Here is a 16,497-nt window from a genome sequence, read left to right on the forward strand (position 1 = left end):
GGGGAGCTGACTGCCACCCTGGCAGCAGTGTGAGGTGGCAGGTGGGAACTGGTACATGTGGGGAGCCAGTACTGACATGCACCAGCTTCTAGGGAGCTAGCTGCTGCTCTGCACTGCTGACTCTGTATGGGTACATCTACACTAGCCCCCTAGTTCGAAGTAGGGAGGCTAATGAGGGCGACCAAAATTGCTAATGAAGCGCAGGATTTAAATATCCTGCGCTTGATTAGCATATTCCCGTCCGGTCACCATTTTGGAAACTGACTAGCCCGAAGTAACTGCCCATCTCTACGTGCGGCAGAAAAGCGGAATTCCGAGATAAACCCCTTAGTTCAAATTAACTGTTAAACCTAGGAAGAAACCAGAAAGGAACACTATCTACTGGAAGGCATGGGATGCGTAGTCCTAGGGATGGGGGGTTCCACGGCCATCACCCCCAAAAGAAAACGACGGGTGGTGGTGGTCGGGGACTTCCTCCTAAGAGGGACTGAGCCATCCATCTGCCGTCCGGACCTGGAATCTCAAGAGGTGTGCTGCTTACCGGAAGCTCGCATTCAGGATGTGACTGAGAGGCTTACCAAACTGATCAAACCTTTGGATCGCTACCCCTTCCTGCTTCTCCACGTGGGAACTAACGATACGGCCAAGAATGACCTTGAGCGGGTTACTGCAGATTATGTAGTGCTGGGAAGAAGGATCCAAGAATTCAGAGCGCAAGTGGTGTTCTCGTCCATCCTCCCTGTTGAAGGGAAAGGACTGGGAAGGGATTGTCGAATTGAGGACGTAAATGCATGGTTGTGCAGGTGGTGTCGCAGAGAGGGCTTTGGTTTCTTCAACCATGGGACTCTGTTCTGGGCAGAAGGATTGTTAGGAAGAGATGGGATCCACCTAACGAAGCATCTTCGTGGGCAGGCTTGCAAATCTAGTGAGGAGGGCTTTAAACTAGGTTCGTTGGGGGACGGTGACCAAAACCCTGAGGGAAGTGGGAAAGTCGGATACTGGGAAGAAATGCAGAGAGGAATGAGCAAGAAAGGAGGACCCCTGATTCGAATGGGGAAGATAGAGCAATCAACTGGTTACTTAGACAAATTGGAGGATTGGGCCACAAGAAATCTGATGAGGTTCAACAAGGACAAGTGCAGAGTCCTGCCCTTGGGACGGAAGAATCCCAAGCATAGTTACAAGCTGGGGACTGACTGGCAAAGGAGCAGTTTGGCAGAAAAGGACCTGGGGGTTACAGTGGATGAGAAGATGGATATGAGTCAACAGTGTGCCCTTGTAGCCAAGAAGGCTAATGGCATATTAGGTTGCATTAAGAGGAGCATTGCCATTAGATCCAGAGATGTGATTATTCCCCTTTATTCAGCTTTGGTGAGGCCACATCTGGAGTATTGTGTCCAGTTCTGGGCCCCCCACTACAAAAAGGATGTGGAAGCATTGGAGAGGGTCCAGCAGAGGGCAACCAAAATGATTAGGGGGCTGGAGCATATGACTTATGAGGAGAGGCTGAAGGACTTAGGTCTGTTTAGTCTTCAGAAGCGAAGAGTGAGGGGGGATTTGATAGCGGCCTTCAACTTCCTGAAGGGAGGTTCCAAAGAGGATGGAGAGAGGCTGTTCTCAGTAGTGACAGATGGCAGAACAAGGAGCAATGGTCTCAAGTTGTGGTGGGAGAGGTCCAGGTTAGATATTAGGAAAAACTATTTCACTAGCAGGGTAGTGAAACACTGGAATGGGTTAACTAGGGAAGTAGAGGAGTCTCCATCCCTAGAGGTGTTTTTAAGTCTCGGCTTGACAAAGCCCTGGCCGGGTTGATTTAGTTGGGATTGGTCCTGCCTAGAACAGGGGGCTGGACTTGATGACCTTTTGATGTCTCTTCCAGCTCTATGGTTCTATGATTCTATACTGAAGATAAAATCATATTCAGGCCTCATCCCAGGTTTCTCGACAAGGTCATATCGGACTTCTACCTAAATGAACCTATATACGTACTTTTATATTGTCCTAAGCCTCATACCTCCTTGAGAGAATCCATCTTGCACACTGTGACGGGCCGCCGCAGGCCTGCACTCCCTGGGACCTGGGTGCCCGGGAGACTTGTGCGGTGGCTGGCGGAGCGCCCCAGCGCCGAGGCCGCAGCCGTGGCGGCGGTGGCAGCCGGAATCTGCCTCCGCGGCTGCGCCGACGCGAGGCAGACAGCCCCTCCCTGGGGCGTCAGGGGGAGGGGCCATGAGCGCCGCTCGGGATGCCGCAGACGTGCCGGCCGCGTCAGCAAGGGGGCGGGGCCGGCGGCCGACGTCAGAGCCGGCGGGGCAGTTTAAAACGCCCCACTGGCACAGGGGAAGGGGCTCTCCTCCGGGGGAGCGTGCGACAGGCCGCGTCCCAGGACGGACCGGGGATGCACCCGACCACGCCTGGGGGCGCAACCCCGCGCTCGGGGATCCCAGGCCAGCCCCCAGCGCAGACGGGCTGCTAGCCCGGGCTCCGGCAGCGACTCGGACGGGATGCGACGCCCATGGAGGGAGCAGCCTGAACGGGCGAGAAGACGGGGCGGATGATTGGCTCCCGGGTTCGGCACGGACCAACACCCGACCCCACCAACTGAGGCACGGTAAGCCAGGCCAGTGGACGGATCGTCGAAAGGGGTGGGGTGAAGGGAGGAAGCAGCCCGGGGCGGAAGCTTTCTGGCGCCCGTGGGTAGACGGGTTACGGGCGGAGTGACCCCCGTCTACCGCATTGGGGCGCTCGCAAGCCCTGACGCTTAGGGCCCCGGGCTGGGACCCGGAGAGAGGGTGGGACCGGGTCCCCCTCCCTCCACCAGAGGAGCATCCAGCTCCAAGCAACGCCGGCGTAGGCGGACGATTGAACCGAGCCCCGCACCCCCGGGAAAGAGGGTCGGGCTAAGGGGCGCGAGCCCCCTCCCGCAGCGACGGGTAACAATTACGGGGTCCGCAGACCCCCCCACTCCTTCCAGGGAGGGGGGTGATCGCACCCGATCGCCTGGGCTTCCGGCCAGGGGCCCGGCGGTGAGACAAACCGAAGGGGGCACAGAGGTCCGCCAAACCCCCCTCTCGAGCTGGGAGGGGGTGATCGCACCCCGAACCCCCCCCACACACACTGGATGCAAGACGAGCCATTGCATTCTACTTAGAACCAAAGAGACCAGGAAGTCAGAAAGACTCTTTATCTCTTGGTCTGGGCCACATAAGGGAACAGCCATCTCTGTGCAGCGTATCTTCAAATGGATTGTGTGCTGCATATAAACTTTGTGGAAAACAGCCACCACAGATTATCATGGCTCTCTCAACACATGCAATGGCCACAACAATGACTTTCCTGCATAATGTACCATTGGCAGACGTTTGTAGAGCTGTGATATGGTCCTCCCATCACACTTTCGCACAGCATTATACCCTACAGAGAGGATCCATACCTGCCACCACTCTGGGAGATGCTTCTCTACATAAGTCATTTCTCTACATAAATGACTCCAGTGCCCACTACCATCTGGTGGGTACGGCTACAAAGTCACCTGAGTGGTAAACCCACAGGGACACCACTCAATGGAGAAGAAGTTACTCACCCTGTGCAGTAATAATGGTTCTTCAAGATGTGTGTCCCTGTGGATGCTCCACTACCCTCCCTTTTTCCCCTGTGCTTGGAGTCCTTTAATGGATTTCAGGTAGAAAAGGAACAGAGGGAGTTTCCCGCTGCTTGTGCACCCAACAGACAGCGATGATGTGAGACTAAGAGTGCGCAGGCTTGGCGCAAGGGACACTACTAGGCAAAAATCTCCGATCAGTGGTGCGAGGATGCACTAAGACCTGAGTGGAGCACCCGCGGGGACACACATCTCAAAGAACCATCATTACTGCACAGGGTGAGTAACTTCTTGTATTTGCTTCCTTCAATGTCAGAGAGTCCTGGACTCCCCTGCATTCCAAAGACTCAGTCGCTCCACTAGGAAAACATCACACCATATACTTTATTAACATCTATGAAAAGTCCCCTCTGCCGGAATTTTGAATTATAGTGAGTGGAATGTCATTATTCCACGCTAGTAAGCTATGCATTGCTTCCTCTGATGCTAGACAATGCTGTTCCTTCAGTCAATCAGAGATGGGCATTGGAGAGGACCTCTCCAGGATTAAGCCTTCATAGCACCCCTAACTTGAATCTTCCCAGTCATTTGATTATCATACTTCATAGTATGCCCTAACATAATTATGTAACTGGTTTCACCTGGGGCAGCCCAAAGCGTTAGCTAATGTACTATCATAATGTACGTTAGCTAAGGTGCTATTGATGTTAGCTAAGGTGCTAATGTACGTTAGCTAAGGTGCTACATCTTAACTCTCTTGTAACCTGATTATGTTCTTTATACGTTTTTATTATGTATTATCTATTAAAATTTTATAGTGCATTTATCACAAGAGGGTTAGTGTGCCTTTTACTCTAACCCTCTTGTGATAAATGCACTACAGGCAGTCCCCGAGTTACGCAGATCCGACTTATGTCGGATCCGCAGTTACGAACGGGGCCCTTCCTCTCCCTGGTCACCAGCAGACCAGGGAGAGGAAGCAAAGCGGCGGAACACGCGGGTAGCGGACAGCCCAGACGCGTCTGGGCTGTCAGCTGGCCGCGTGCTCCGCGGCTTTGCTGTGCTCTGCTCCCCGTCCCCCTGGTCTGCAGACCAGGGGGACGGGGAGCAGAGCAGAGCAGAGCAAAGCGGCGGAACACGCGGCCAGCTGACAGCCCAGACGCATCTGGGCTGTCAGCTGGCCGCGTTCTCCGCGGCTTTGCTCTGCTCTGCTCCCCGTCCCCCTGGTCTGCAGGTTGTCAGCTGGCTGGGTTGTCTGGGTTGTCAGCTGGCCGCGTGTTCCGCCGCTTTGCTCTGCTCTGCTCTGTTCCGCCGCTTTGCTCTGCTCTGCTCTGCTCCCCGTCCCCCTGGTCTGCAGACCAGGGGGACGGGGAGCAGAGCAGAGCAAAGCCGCGGAGCACGCGGCCAGCTGACGGCCCAGACGCGTCTGGGCTGTCCGCTGCCCGCATGTTCCGCCGCTTTGCTCCCCATCCCCCTGGTCTGCAGACCAGGGGGACGGGGAGCAAAGCATAGCAAAGCCACGGAGCCCAAGGGCAGCAGGATAGCCACGGCGCGTCTGGGCTGTCCCGCTGCCCCCGTGTTCCGCGGCTTTGCTCCGGACGCCTGTGGTACAGCAGCTGGGGCGCTGCCGGTTGGTCCCGTAGCACCGCTCTGGGCGCCACTGGACCAACCCAGCAGCACCCCAGCTGTTCTGCCTCAGGTGTCCCCAAGTCAGCAGCTGCTGAAAATGACCAGTGGCTGACTACAGGAAGCTCCTGCCCCGGGGCTTCCTGGAATCAGCCGCTGATCAGTTTCAGCAGCAGCTGACTTGGGGATGCCTGGGGTTCTTAAGTTGAATCTGTATGTAAGTCAGAACTGGCATCCAGATTCAGCCACTGTTGAAACTGATCAGTTTCAGCAGCGGCTGAATCTGGACGCCAGTTCCGACTTACATACAGATTCAACTTAAGAACAAACCTACAGTCCCTATCTTGTACGTAACCCGGGGACTGCCTGTATAAAACTTTAATAGATAATACATAAGCAGTGTGTCTTAACATCTGTCTTGTGTATGATTTGATGGACCAATCAAGACTATAAAAGAAAAACCATATACTTTACTAACATCTATGAAAAGTCCCCTCTGCAGGAATTTTAATTGCTAGGAGGATTCTATTAGAGTTTTAATGTGTTGGGGATATCAGTTTCCAAAACGGGACTTTGTAGCCACAAAAGACACAATGAGCACGACTTTGGGAGTTGAGTTAGTTTCATGTAGAGTCATGGGATGTGGTAGAGTCACTGGACCATGCACCTCCATCCGCAGCCAGATGTGACTCTCAGCAAGCAGGTAGAATAGAAGGTTTATTGATTCATAGGGACACAGCATAGTACAGGATCATTGTTACTACAGGAACCAAGAGCATTCAGTGCCTTTTCTTTTGGGGAGAAGGGACCCTACCCAATGAGTCATGCTCAGCCTCCCCTTCCTCGTCCAGTTACAGTGTCCAGGGAAAGTGAGTGTAGCCAGGCAGCCCCCCCCCATCTCAAACAATCTTGCTTGCCCTCTGAGATGTCTGTATACAGAGCAGAGAAGGAACAATGAGAAGATCAGCATAGCCATTAAGCTTTGATCTGCTTTGACCAGGATATGCGAGTTTCTGACTCTGAGTAACGATTAAGGAAATAAGCTAAGCTCGAGGCTGCAAGAAGTGTCAGGCTGGCACCTATGTTGATTCGAACACACACAGTCCCTGGGAGAGGAATTTCCCACTGAGAAAACAATGTCCGGAACTTCCAATTTAATCATCTCAATTCTCTCTTACAAGTGTAAACTAAGTTCACAACTCCCTTGTAAGAACTGGTCTCACAGCAGACAGACCAGCATCAATTGGCATTACAGATAAGAAAGAGAAAATACGTGACCCAATGGGTATATAAGATGGGCCCAGCATACACTCACTTTGAGTGTCAATCTACCATTTACCTGCTGGTTGGGTTAGGTGTTTGACCTCCCGAGGTCCACGGGGACGCCCACCTCATATTTTCGTCTTTCCGAGGAATTGAGGGACTGATCCTGGCCTGACACGCTGGGACCGAGTGACGCAGAAAGGGGTAAAAATTGTACCTGTATGTGTCCTTTTGTTTTAGTGCATGCATAGAATAGAGCTCTTTAAAGATTAAGCTGTCATTTGGTACCATTATTTTCTATTTCCTATCTTTATTTTCCTTGTAACCATTTTTTTAAAGATCTATCTATCTATCTATCTATCTATCTATCTATCTATCTATCTATCTATCTATCTATTTGCCAGCAGTTAAGAAATAGAACAATAGCCATTGCAACCACATGATTTATAAGCTTCCTCAAATAAACCTGTAACTGTTTAAGCTTTAACCTGACTCCTTCAGTTGCTGTAATAGAACCAAGCACAATTTAAAAGAACTTCAGCCGGTCATAAAGGGACAGATATAGGGAGAGCTTGGGCGTTTGGATTTGTGTCACACCCAGGTGGCAAATTCCGTTGGGGCGCTTCTCAGCCTCCCCAAGGCTGCCCACTGCGAAGGAATTATGAATTCTAGCAGCTGAAATCTGAAGCGTAATAAGCTCTCTCTCTACATTTATTGGGGCACCCTTCAACCTCTTCCAGGTTGCCCACTGCAAGGGACCCCGATCTCAGCAGTTAAAGTCTTGGGTGTATAGTACACACACACATACCACTCACTGCCCTGACCGTCGGCTGACAGTGAGGCATGCACATCCACATAGAGTCATTACAGAACAGCACAGGACAGCAGAATCACATAAAACTCCACAAGGCAAACAGAGGGTATGTCTACACTGAAAAGTTAGTTCGAACTAACGGACGTTAGTTCGAACTAACTTTCCTAGGCGCTACACTAGTGCTCCGCTAGTTCGAATTTGAATCGAACTAGCGGAGCGCTTAGTTCGAACTAGGTAAACCTCATTTTACGAGGATTAAGCCTAGTTCGAACTAGCTAGTTCGAATTAAGGGGTGTGTAGCCCCTTAATTCGAACTAGTGGGAGGCTAGCCCTCCCCAGGTTTCCCTGGTGGCCACTCTGGCCAACACCAGGGAAACTCTATGCCCCCCTCCCGGCCCCGGACCCGTTAAAGGGTCACGGGCTGGCTACGGTGCCCGTGCCAGGTGCAAGCCTGCCAGCACCCAGCCAGCAGACCCTGCACCTGGCACGGCACAGAGCCACCCACCCGATGTCCCCCAGCCCACCCCCTCTTCCCGGGACCAGGCTGGCGGCTCCCGGGAGCTTGCCCTGGACCGCAAGAGGCGGGCACCTTCCTGGGCTAGTGCGGACATCGTGGACCTCGTCCACAATCTCCGCACTAGGCACAGGAAAGTGGCCGTCTAGGGCAGGAGAGCTGCCAGCCTGGCCACCCAGGAGCAGGTGTGCATGAAAATCAAGGGGGTCCACTGAGACCCCCGACCCTGAGCCCTGAGCTTACAATGGCCGTCCTGGGTCAGACCAAAGGTCCATCTAGCCCAGTAGCCTGTCTGCCGACAGCGGCCAACCCTAGGGACCCTGGAGGGGATGGACCGAAGACAGTGACCAAGCCATTTGTCTCGTGCCATCCCTCTCCAGCCTTCCACAAACCTTGGTCAGGGACACCACTCCTACCCCCTGGCTGACTACTCCATGGACCCAGCCTCCATGACTTGATCTCACTTCCCTTTCAACTCTGTTCTAGTTGTAGCCTTCACAGCTTCCTGCAGCAAGGAGTTCCACAGGTTAACTATTTGCTTTGTGAACAACAACTTTCTCTTACTAGTTTGAAGCCTGCTACCCATTCCTTTCCTTTGGTGTCCTCTAGTCCTTCTTTATGGGAACTCATGAAGAACTTTTCTGAATGCACCCTCGCCACCCAACCCCTGCTTTTAGAGACCTCTATCCTGTCCCCCCTCCGTCTCCTCTTTTCTAAGCTGAACAGTCCCAGTCTCTGTAGCCTCTCTTCATATGGGACCTGTTCCCAACCCCTGATCATGTTAGTTGCCCTCCCCTCTCCCAGCCTTTCTCTTCCCCTCTCCCACCTCCTTTTCCTAGTCTCCCCCAGTTTTGTTCAATAAAGACAGATTCCATTTTGGAAGACACTTTATCTTTATTTTGTACATCAATAAGAAGGGGGGCTAGGGAGGGGTAAGTGGAAGGAGGTGAGGGAGGAATGGGGTACGAGCCCCTGATGGGGAGGACTGGGCTGGCTCTGCGGGCTTCTGGGGGTGGAAGCTCTCCTGCAGCCCCCCAATTGCCCCCTCTCCCCAGATGGCAGCCTGCGGCAAGTGCAGCCCGTCTGATGGCCGAGTGCTGTGATGTGCCCAGTGTGGGCACTCCGGGCACTCGAAGCCAGGACTGGTTTTCAAGCGGGGCACCCCTTAGAACTCTCTGTCCGGGGTGGGGGTCGGGACCCTTTAAGCGCAGCCCTCGGCTAGCCTGAGACAGCATCTCCACGCTCTAAGTCCTCCTCTGATGCCCTGCCGGCACTGCTTCCGGCCATCCTTAAGCTCTGTTCAGAGTCCACTCAATGTGGACTTGCTAGTTCGAATTAGCAAAACGCTAATTCGAACTAGTTTTTAGTTCTAGTCGCGTTAGTTTGAATTAGCTTAGTTCGAATTAACTAATTCGAACTAAGTTAGTTCGAACTAGCGCTGTAGTGTAGACATACCCAGAGTGAATACAGTCCCCACTACATCACATGTAGATGCCCACATTGTGCAGAGGGGATCTGTAAAGCACCTAATATCAGAATCCCTCACTATTGAGACTCAGAGCCTTCATGTAGTAAACTCCCTATAACTAGAGACATAATAGATTTGCTATGGCAGGTGATAAACTTTATTTTATTTGCAAAAGCTGTGAGGAGTTCTGTGGCATCTTATAGACTAACTGAAGTGTAGGAGCATAAGCTTTCGTGGGCAAAGACCCACTTCGTCAGATGCATGTCATGCATCTGACGAAGTGGATCTTTGCCCACGAAAGCTTATGTTCCTACACTTCAGTTAGTCTATAAGGTGCCACAGGACTCCTCGCCGCTTTTGCAGATTCAGACTAACACGGCTACCCCTCTGATACTTTATTTTATTTGTAATGCTTAAAGTTTAATTCTAAGGCAACTATGGGGCAGGGGAGCAAGGCACCATATGACACTGGAGATGTGAGCTAATCAACAAACTTTTGATGTTAGTTTGTTACATATCAAACCATTAATGTTTTTTGTACTTTTATTCTTACTTCAGAAATAGTTTGTTTCCTGATTACAGCCAAATATAGCTGTCAACTGCCTTTCAGCTGTGTAGTGGGGTGTGCTGAAGCCTGAGAATAATTGAGTACTTGCTGAACAGCTGTGGCTCCCTCAAAGTTGGTGGGAGGTGTTCTGCAAGTGCATGGTATCCCCAGGATTTGCTTCAGTGTGCTATTTTGTAACTAGCATTGCTGTAGTGTTTCATTATCCACATTATATCTTTTCCTCTTTCAAATGCAAAGCACACATAACCCTCATGGCCTGTGGTGTTTCAGAGTAGGTGGCCCTGCTGTAACCATTACCTGTGTTCATGGATTCATAGGTTTTAAAGCTAGAAAAAAGAATTCTGATCATTATGATGTGCTTTCCCTATTTGCAGCTTAAGGAACACCCAGAGAAAGGGGTGTATGTGAAAGGGCTGTCACTGCACACCGTGCACAATGTGGCCCAGTGTGAGCGCATCATGGAGACAGGTTGGAGAAACCGAGCAGTGGGCTACACCTTAATGAACAAGGATTCTTCCCGTTCCCACTCCATCTTCACCATCAACATGGAGATCTATGCTGTAGGTAGGTGCCAGATTCCCAGGCCTTTGGGGGCTGAGTATAGAGTGAGCATGTGCAATCTGGTAGGTAGTCCCAGAATAAAAAGATGATTCTTGAATATATCTGATCAAATTATTTATTTTCGGTACAGTGGCTGAACCACAATATCCGTGGAGGGAAAAGTGGTTCATTTCTAAATGAAACTCTTATGTTTTCCGTTTTTCTTGCCAAAACAAAACCAAAACCATTCCATGTGATGTTTTAAAAATGTTTTGATTTTTTTCTAAGCAAGTCCGACATTTTCAAAATGTATCTGTTTTATTCAGCCAAAACTATTTTTAAATTTAATCCTAATTTGCAAACAATTTCAGAATCCTGAAAAATGCATTTTTCAGTGAATGTGCTGTTTCCTGAAAAAAAAAATTGCCCAGCTGTACTCTTGAATGATTTTAGGTATAGAATCAGAGCTGTGCCTAAGTGCCAGGATTCACTACAGTGCAAATGATTGAGTATTGATGAATACTTTCCCTTGCTTCTCTGTGGATGGAGGACAAGTGTCCTACACATTGGTTGGGAGCATATTTCCCATTGCCTCTGTGTTTCTTTTTCTTCTAAAATGCTTATTTGGTGCTGTTGAAATGTGCTGCACTGACAGCCCTAGCACCTGAGGTCCATGCTTGCACTTGAATTCATAGATTTTAAGACTGGAAGGGACTGTTATTATCATAGAATCAGAATCCTATAAATGTAGGGTCAGACACAACCTCAAAAGATCATCAAGTCCAGCCACTGTCCTGAGGCAGGACCCAAAGTTAGATCATCCCCAACAGGTGTTTGTCCAGTCTGTGCTTAAAAAACCTCCCATGATAGGGATTCCACAGCTTCCCTTGGAAACCTATTCCAGCACTTAACTATCCTTATAGTTAGAAAGTTTTTCCTAGTCGCTCCCTTGCTGGAAATTAAGATGATGACTTGTCCTACATTCAGTGGACATGGAGAAGGAGAGGTTGCTCACCTTTCTGTAACCTGATTTCTCCTTCGAGTAGTGACTCTGTTGGTGTTTCACTCAGGTCTCATTGTATCTTCATGTCACTGATCGGAGTTCCTTTTCTACCCTCTTCAGCTGAAGACAGTGTCTCAGCAGTGCTGTCCTTTCTGACAAAAAATAGTAAATAATCTAGCTAGTTTTAAGGGTTGTTCATAGTTTGTCAGTTTATATTTAGTCTAACCTACTTCTCTATTTTTTTTTTTTTTTAAAAAAAAGCTTCCCTGGGTTTTTCCTTTTTACCTTCTTACTCATTTTTTGCCCCAAGTTTTGAACCCTTTCGATCGTTCAACGTGCCAGGCTCTCCTGGCCTCAAGAAATGCAAGTCATATCAGGACTCAATGCCAGTTTCTGATGGACACGCTCTTGTATAAAATGCTGCTGATAGTCTTTCATTTCAATGAATAGAGAATATACTCACAAAACTTTTACTAAAAATGGGGGAATGAGGAATGACCCTCAGAATAACCAAATTAAGTGATTATGTTGGATATTAGGTTGGCTATTAGGAAAAACTATTTCGCTAGGAGGGTGGTGAAGCACTGGAATGGGTTACCTAGGGAGGTGGTGGAATTTCCGTTCCTAGAGGTCCTGGCTTGACAAAGCCCTGGCTGGGATTCAGATTGGTCCTGCTTTTAGCAGGGGGTTGACTTGATGACCCTCCTGAGGTCTCTTCCAGCTCTATGATTCTATAATGTGTGGGGGTTAATTGTGCCTTGATTTGTTGAACTGCTAGGCTCTGCTCCATAAGCATATAAAATGTGGGAGCCTTAAATCCTGATGTTTACCTAAGAATCCAAACTAAACGCTTACACTCCTCTCATGTTCAGATAGGGCTCGGAATTCCCATCTAAGTTCATAGAATCATAGAATACTAGAATTGGAAGGGATCTTGAGAGATCATAAAGTCCAGTCCTCTGACATCCCTGCTAGATGTTTATCTAACCTGCTTTTAAATATTTCCAATGATGGAGATTCCACAACCTCCCCAGTCAATTTCTTACAGAGCTTAACGATCCTGACAATTAGGAAGTTTTTCCAAATGTCCAACCTAAATCACCCTTGCTGCTTCTTCTCCTGTCATCAGACGTTTCCTCCCTTCTCCTTTGTAACACCTTTTTAGGTCTTGAAAGCTGCTACCATCTCCCCTCTCAGTCTTCTTTTTTCCAAACTAAATAAACACGGTTCTTTTAGTCTTCCTTCATAGGTCATGTTTTCTAGACCTTCAGTCATTTTTGTTGCTCTTCTCTGGACCTTCTCCAATTTCTCCACATCTCTCCTGAAATGCAATGCCCAGAACTGGACACAGTACTCCAGTTGAGGCCTAATCAGTGCAGAATAGAGTGGAAAAATTACTTCTTGCATCTTGCTTACAACATTCCTGTTAATGCATCCCAGATCCATGTTTGCTTTTTTTTTTCCAAAGTGTCACACTGTTGTCTCATATTTAGCTTGTGGTCCACTATGACCCCTAGATCCCCCTCTGCAGTACTCCTTCCTAGACAGTCACTTCCCATTCTGTATGTGTGAAACTGATTGTTCCCCCCTAAGTGGAGTACAGGCAGTCCCCGACTTACGCGGATCCGACTTATGTCGGATCCGCACTTACGAACGGGGCTTTTCTCGCCCCGGAGCTCACGGGCGGCGGGTCTCCACCCGTGTCCTCCGGGGCGAGAAAAGCTTCTCCCGGTCTCCCTGGTCTGCTGGGGGGGTCCAGCAAAGCCGCTGGATCCCCCCCAGCAGACCAGGGACACCCGAGCAAAGCCACCCAGGCGGCGGGAGTCCCGCTGCCTGGGCGGCTTTGCTCGTTTGCCCCGGAGCAAAGCCGCTCAGGCAGCGGGACTCCCGCCGCCTGGGCGGCTTTGCTCCTTTCCCCCTGGTCTGCTGGGGGGTCCAGCAAAGCCGCTGGACCCCCCCCCCCAGCAGACCAGGGACACCCGAGCAAAGCCGCCCAGGTGGCGGGAGTCCCGCTGCCTGGGCGGCTTTGCTCGTTTGCCCCGGAGAAAAGCCGCCCAGGCAGTGGGACTCCCGCCGCCTGGGCGGCTTTGCTCCTGTCCCCATGGTCTGCTGGGGGGGTCCAGCGGCTTTGCTGGACCCCCCCAGCAGACTAGGGGACAGGAGCAAAGCCGCGGAGCACGCCCACAGCGGGACAGCCCGGGCGCTCCTGGGCTGTCCCGCTGCGGGCGTGCTCCAAGGCTTTGCTCCCCGTCTCCCTTCAGACCAGGGAGACGGAGAGCAAAGCCGCTGAGTACGCCCGCAGGGGGACAGCCCAAGCGCGCCCGGGCTGTCCCGCTGCGGGGGGAGCAAAGCCGCTGAGCACGCCCGCAGCGGGACAGCCCGGGCGCGCTTGGGCTGTCCCGCTGCGGGCGTGCTCCAAGGCTTTGCTCCTCTCCCCCTGGTCTGCTGAGGGGGGGGGGGGGGGTGCAGCTAGTGCCCCCCCTAGCAGACCAGGCTTTTCTTGCCTACCTCTGGGGTAGAGCAGCTGGGGGCTGCCGGGTTGCTCCAGTAGCGCCGAGGAGCCGCGCTACTGGAGCAACCCAGCAGCACCCCAGCTGCTCTGCCCCAGGTGTCCCCAAGTCAGCCGCTGCTGAAACTGACCAGCGGCTGACTACAGGAAGCCCGAGGCAGAGTTGCTCTGCCCCAGGCTTCCTGGAATCAGCCACTGATCAGTTTCAGCAGCAGCTGACTTGGGGACGCTTGGGTTTCTTAAGTTGAATCTGTATGTAAGTCAGAACTGACATCCAGATTCAGCCGTGGTTGAAACTGATCAGTTTCAGCAGCGGCTGACGCCAGTTCCGACTTACATACAGATTCAACTTAAGAACAAACCTACAGTCCCTATCTTGTACGTAACCCGGGGACTGCCTGTACTTTGCACTTGTCCTTATTGAACTTCCTCCTATTTACCTCAGACCATTTCTCCAATTTGTCCAGATCATTTTGAATTATGACCTTATCCTCCAAAGCACTTGCAACCCCTCCCAACTTGGTATCATCTGCAAAGTTTGCTCTTTGCCAGTGGTCTCCAACCTTTTTAAGTGTGAGATCACTTTTTAAATTTAAATGCAATCCAGGAGCTACTTCAAAGCCAAACAACCTTGCCCTGTGTTCTTCCCACCCCTTCTCTGAGGCCCCACCCCTCCTCAATCCTTCCCCCCTCCTCACTGACTTTTATCAGGCTTGGGGCAGAGGTTTGGGGTGTAGGGGAGTGGATGCAGACACTGATCTTGGGCTAAAGGATTTGGAGTGTGGGAGGGGTTCTGAGCTGAACCTGGGGCAGGGAGTTGAGGTGCAGGAGGGGATTCAGGGTACAGGCTCTGGGAGGGAGATTGGGTGCAGGGGGACTCAGGACTAGGGCAGTGATTTGGGGTACAGGAGGGGTTCAGGACTGGGGCTGGGGTTTGGAATGCTGTCTCCAGCTGGGCACTGCTTACCACAGGTGGCTTCTGGGTGGTGGTGCAGGGGGCTAAGGCAGGCTCACTCTTACCCTGGCCCTGCACCACTCCCAAAAGCAGCCAGCAACCTCTCTCCATCCCTGCCCCCATCTGCTCTGTGGAGATGGGATACAGCGTGGGGGTGGGGCACCCTGACATTAGCACCCCCTGCTCTTCTTCCCGTGCCCTGCACAGCAAGCAGGGGACACCTCCAACGTAGAGAGCAGGAGCTGTGGTGCTGAGAGGGGCAGATGAAGTGCCGGCACTTGATAGCCTCCTGGCCAAACCTGTCAAGATCACCTGTCAAAGGTTCCAAGATCTACCAGTAGATTCCGATCTGTTGGTTGGTGACCACTGCTCTATGCCATTATCTAAATTGTTGAGGAAGATATTGAAGAGAACCAGTCCCCAAATTGATCCCTGCTGAAGTCCACTTGTTATACCCTGCCAGGATGAATGAGACCCATTGATAACTACTCTGAGAATGGTTATCCAACCAGTTATGCACCCCCCTTATAGTAGCCTCATCTATATTGTATTTCCCTAGTTTATTGGTAAGAAGGTCATGCGAGATTGTATCAAATGCATTAGTGAAGTCTGGGTATACCACATCTACAACTACCCCCTTGTCCACAAGGCTTATTATCCTATCAAAGAAAGCTGCCAGATTGGTTAGACATGATTTGTTCTTTACCAATCCATGCTGTTACTTATCACCTTATTATCTTCCAGGTATGCAGATGGATTCCTTAATTATTTGCTCCATTATCTTTCCTGGAATAGAAGTTAAACTGACTGGTCTGTAGTTTCATGGGTTGGCCTTATTTCTCTTTATAGATGGGCATTATATTTGCCCTTTTCCAGTCTTCTGGAATCTGTTCCATGACTTTTCAAATATGATAGCTAAAGGCTCAGATAACTCCTCAATCAGCTCCTTGAGTATTGTAGGATTCATTTCATCAGGCCCTGGTGACTTGAAGATACCTAGCTTTTCTAAATAATTTTTAACTTGTTATTTTCCTATTTTAATTTCTGAATCTATCCCATTTTCACTGGCATTCACCACGTTAGGCATCCAATTGCCACCAACCTTGGTGAAAATCAACATGAAGTCATTAAGCATCTCTGACCTTTCCACATTTTCTGTTGTTTTTATTGTTTGGAATTGGAATGATTTGTTCTTGTGAAATTCTCTAAACAAAACTTAGATCACTGTATTTGTAGTTCAAACTAGCAGGGTAGAAGTGGCTTTCATTTAATTAATTTATTAGTGAAGCCCTATGCACTCCATGGCAAGCTGGTCCTAAAGTCTGTTTCACTGTCTCTGGATACTGCAGCAGACTGGAAATTCTGCATCAGTTTTATTTTAGTTTTTACTAGCTTTAGCATGACAGTTATAATCCAAATAGTACTGTGGCCTCTGATGTTTAGTTTGAAATTAGTTTTACAGCTTTCCTTAGATTTTCAGTTTTTGTTATGCCTCAAGACTTGCTATCCAGAGTTCTATAGTAAAAGATGGAGGTGAAAATGGAGTGAAGCATGATGTTTTGGCAGCTGAATACTGGATACTGTGGGTTTGGGACACTTGGGGAGGTGTGGAAGCAAGTTTCAAATTGTGGAATAAGCA

At 50.3% G+C, this 16,497-nt stretch overlaps 1 protein-coding gene across 13 annotated transcripts in view; it reads left to right on the forward strand.

Annotated features, from left to right (window-relative positions):
• KIF17 (kinesin family member 17) overlaps positions 1-16,497 on the forward strand; it is a 196,009-nt gene that overhangs the window by 36,375 nt on the left and 143,137 nt on the right. For all 13 annotated transcript variants that reach the window (XR_012897338.1, XM_075906586.1, XM_075906580.1 and 10 more), the window contains one exon: positions 10,226-10,415. Coding sequence is in view for 12 of the 13 variants with exons in the window: in XM_075906586.1 (XP_075762701.1) it covers positions 10,226-10,415 (190 nt within the window). In the remaining variant the exon portion in view is untranslated. The remainder of the gene's footprint in view (positions 1-10,225; positions 10,416-16,497) is intronic.

This window comes from Pelodiscus sinensis, chromosome 23 (assembly GCF_049634645.1).
Source record: "Pelodiscus sinensis isolate JC-2024 chromosome 23, ASM4963464v1, whole genome shotgun sequence".
In the NCBI taxonomy this organism is placed as follows: domain Eukaryota; kingdom Metazoa; phylum Chordata; order Testudines; family Trionychidae; genus Pelodiscus; species Pelodiscus sinensis.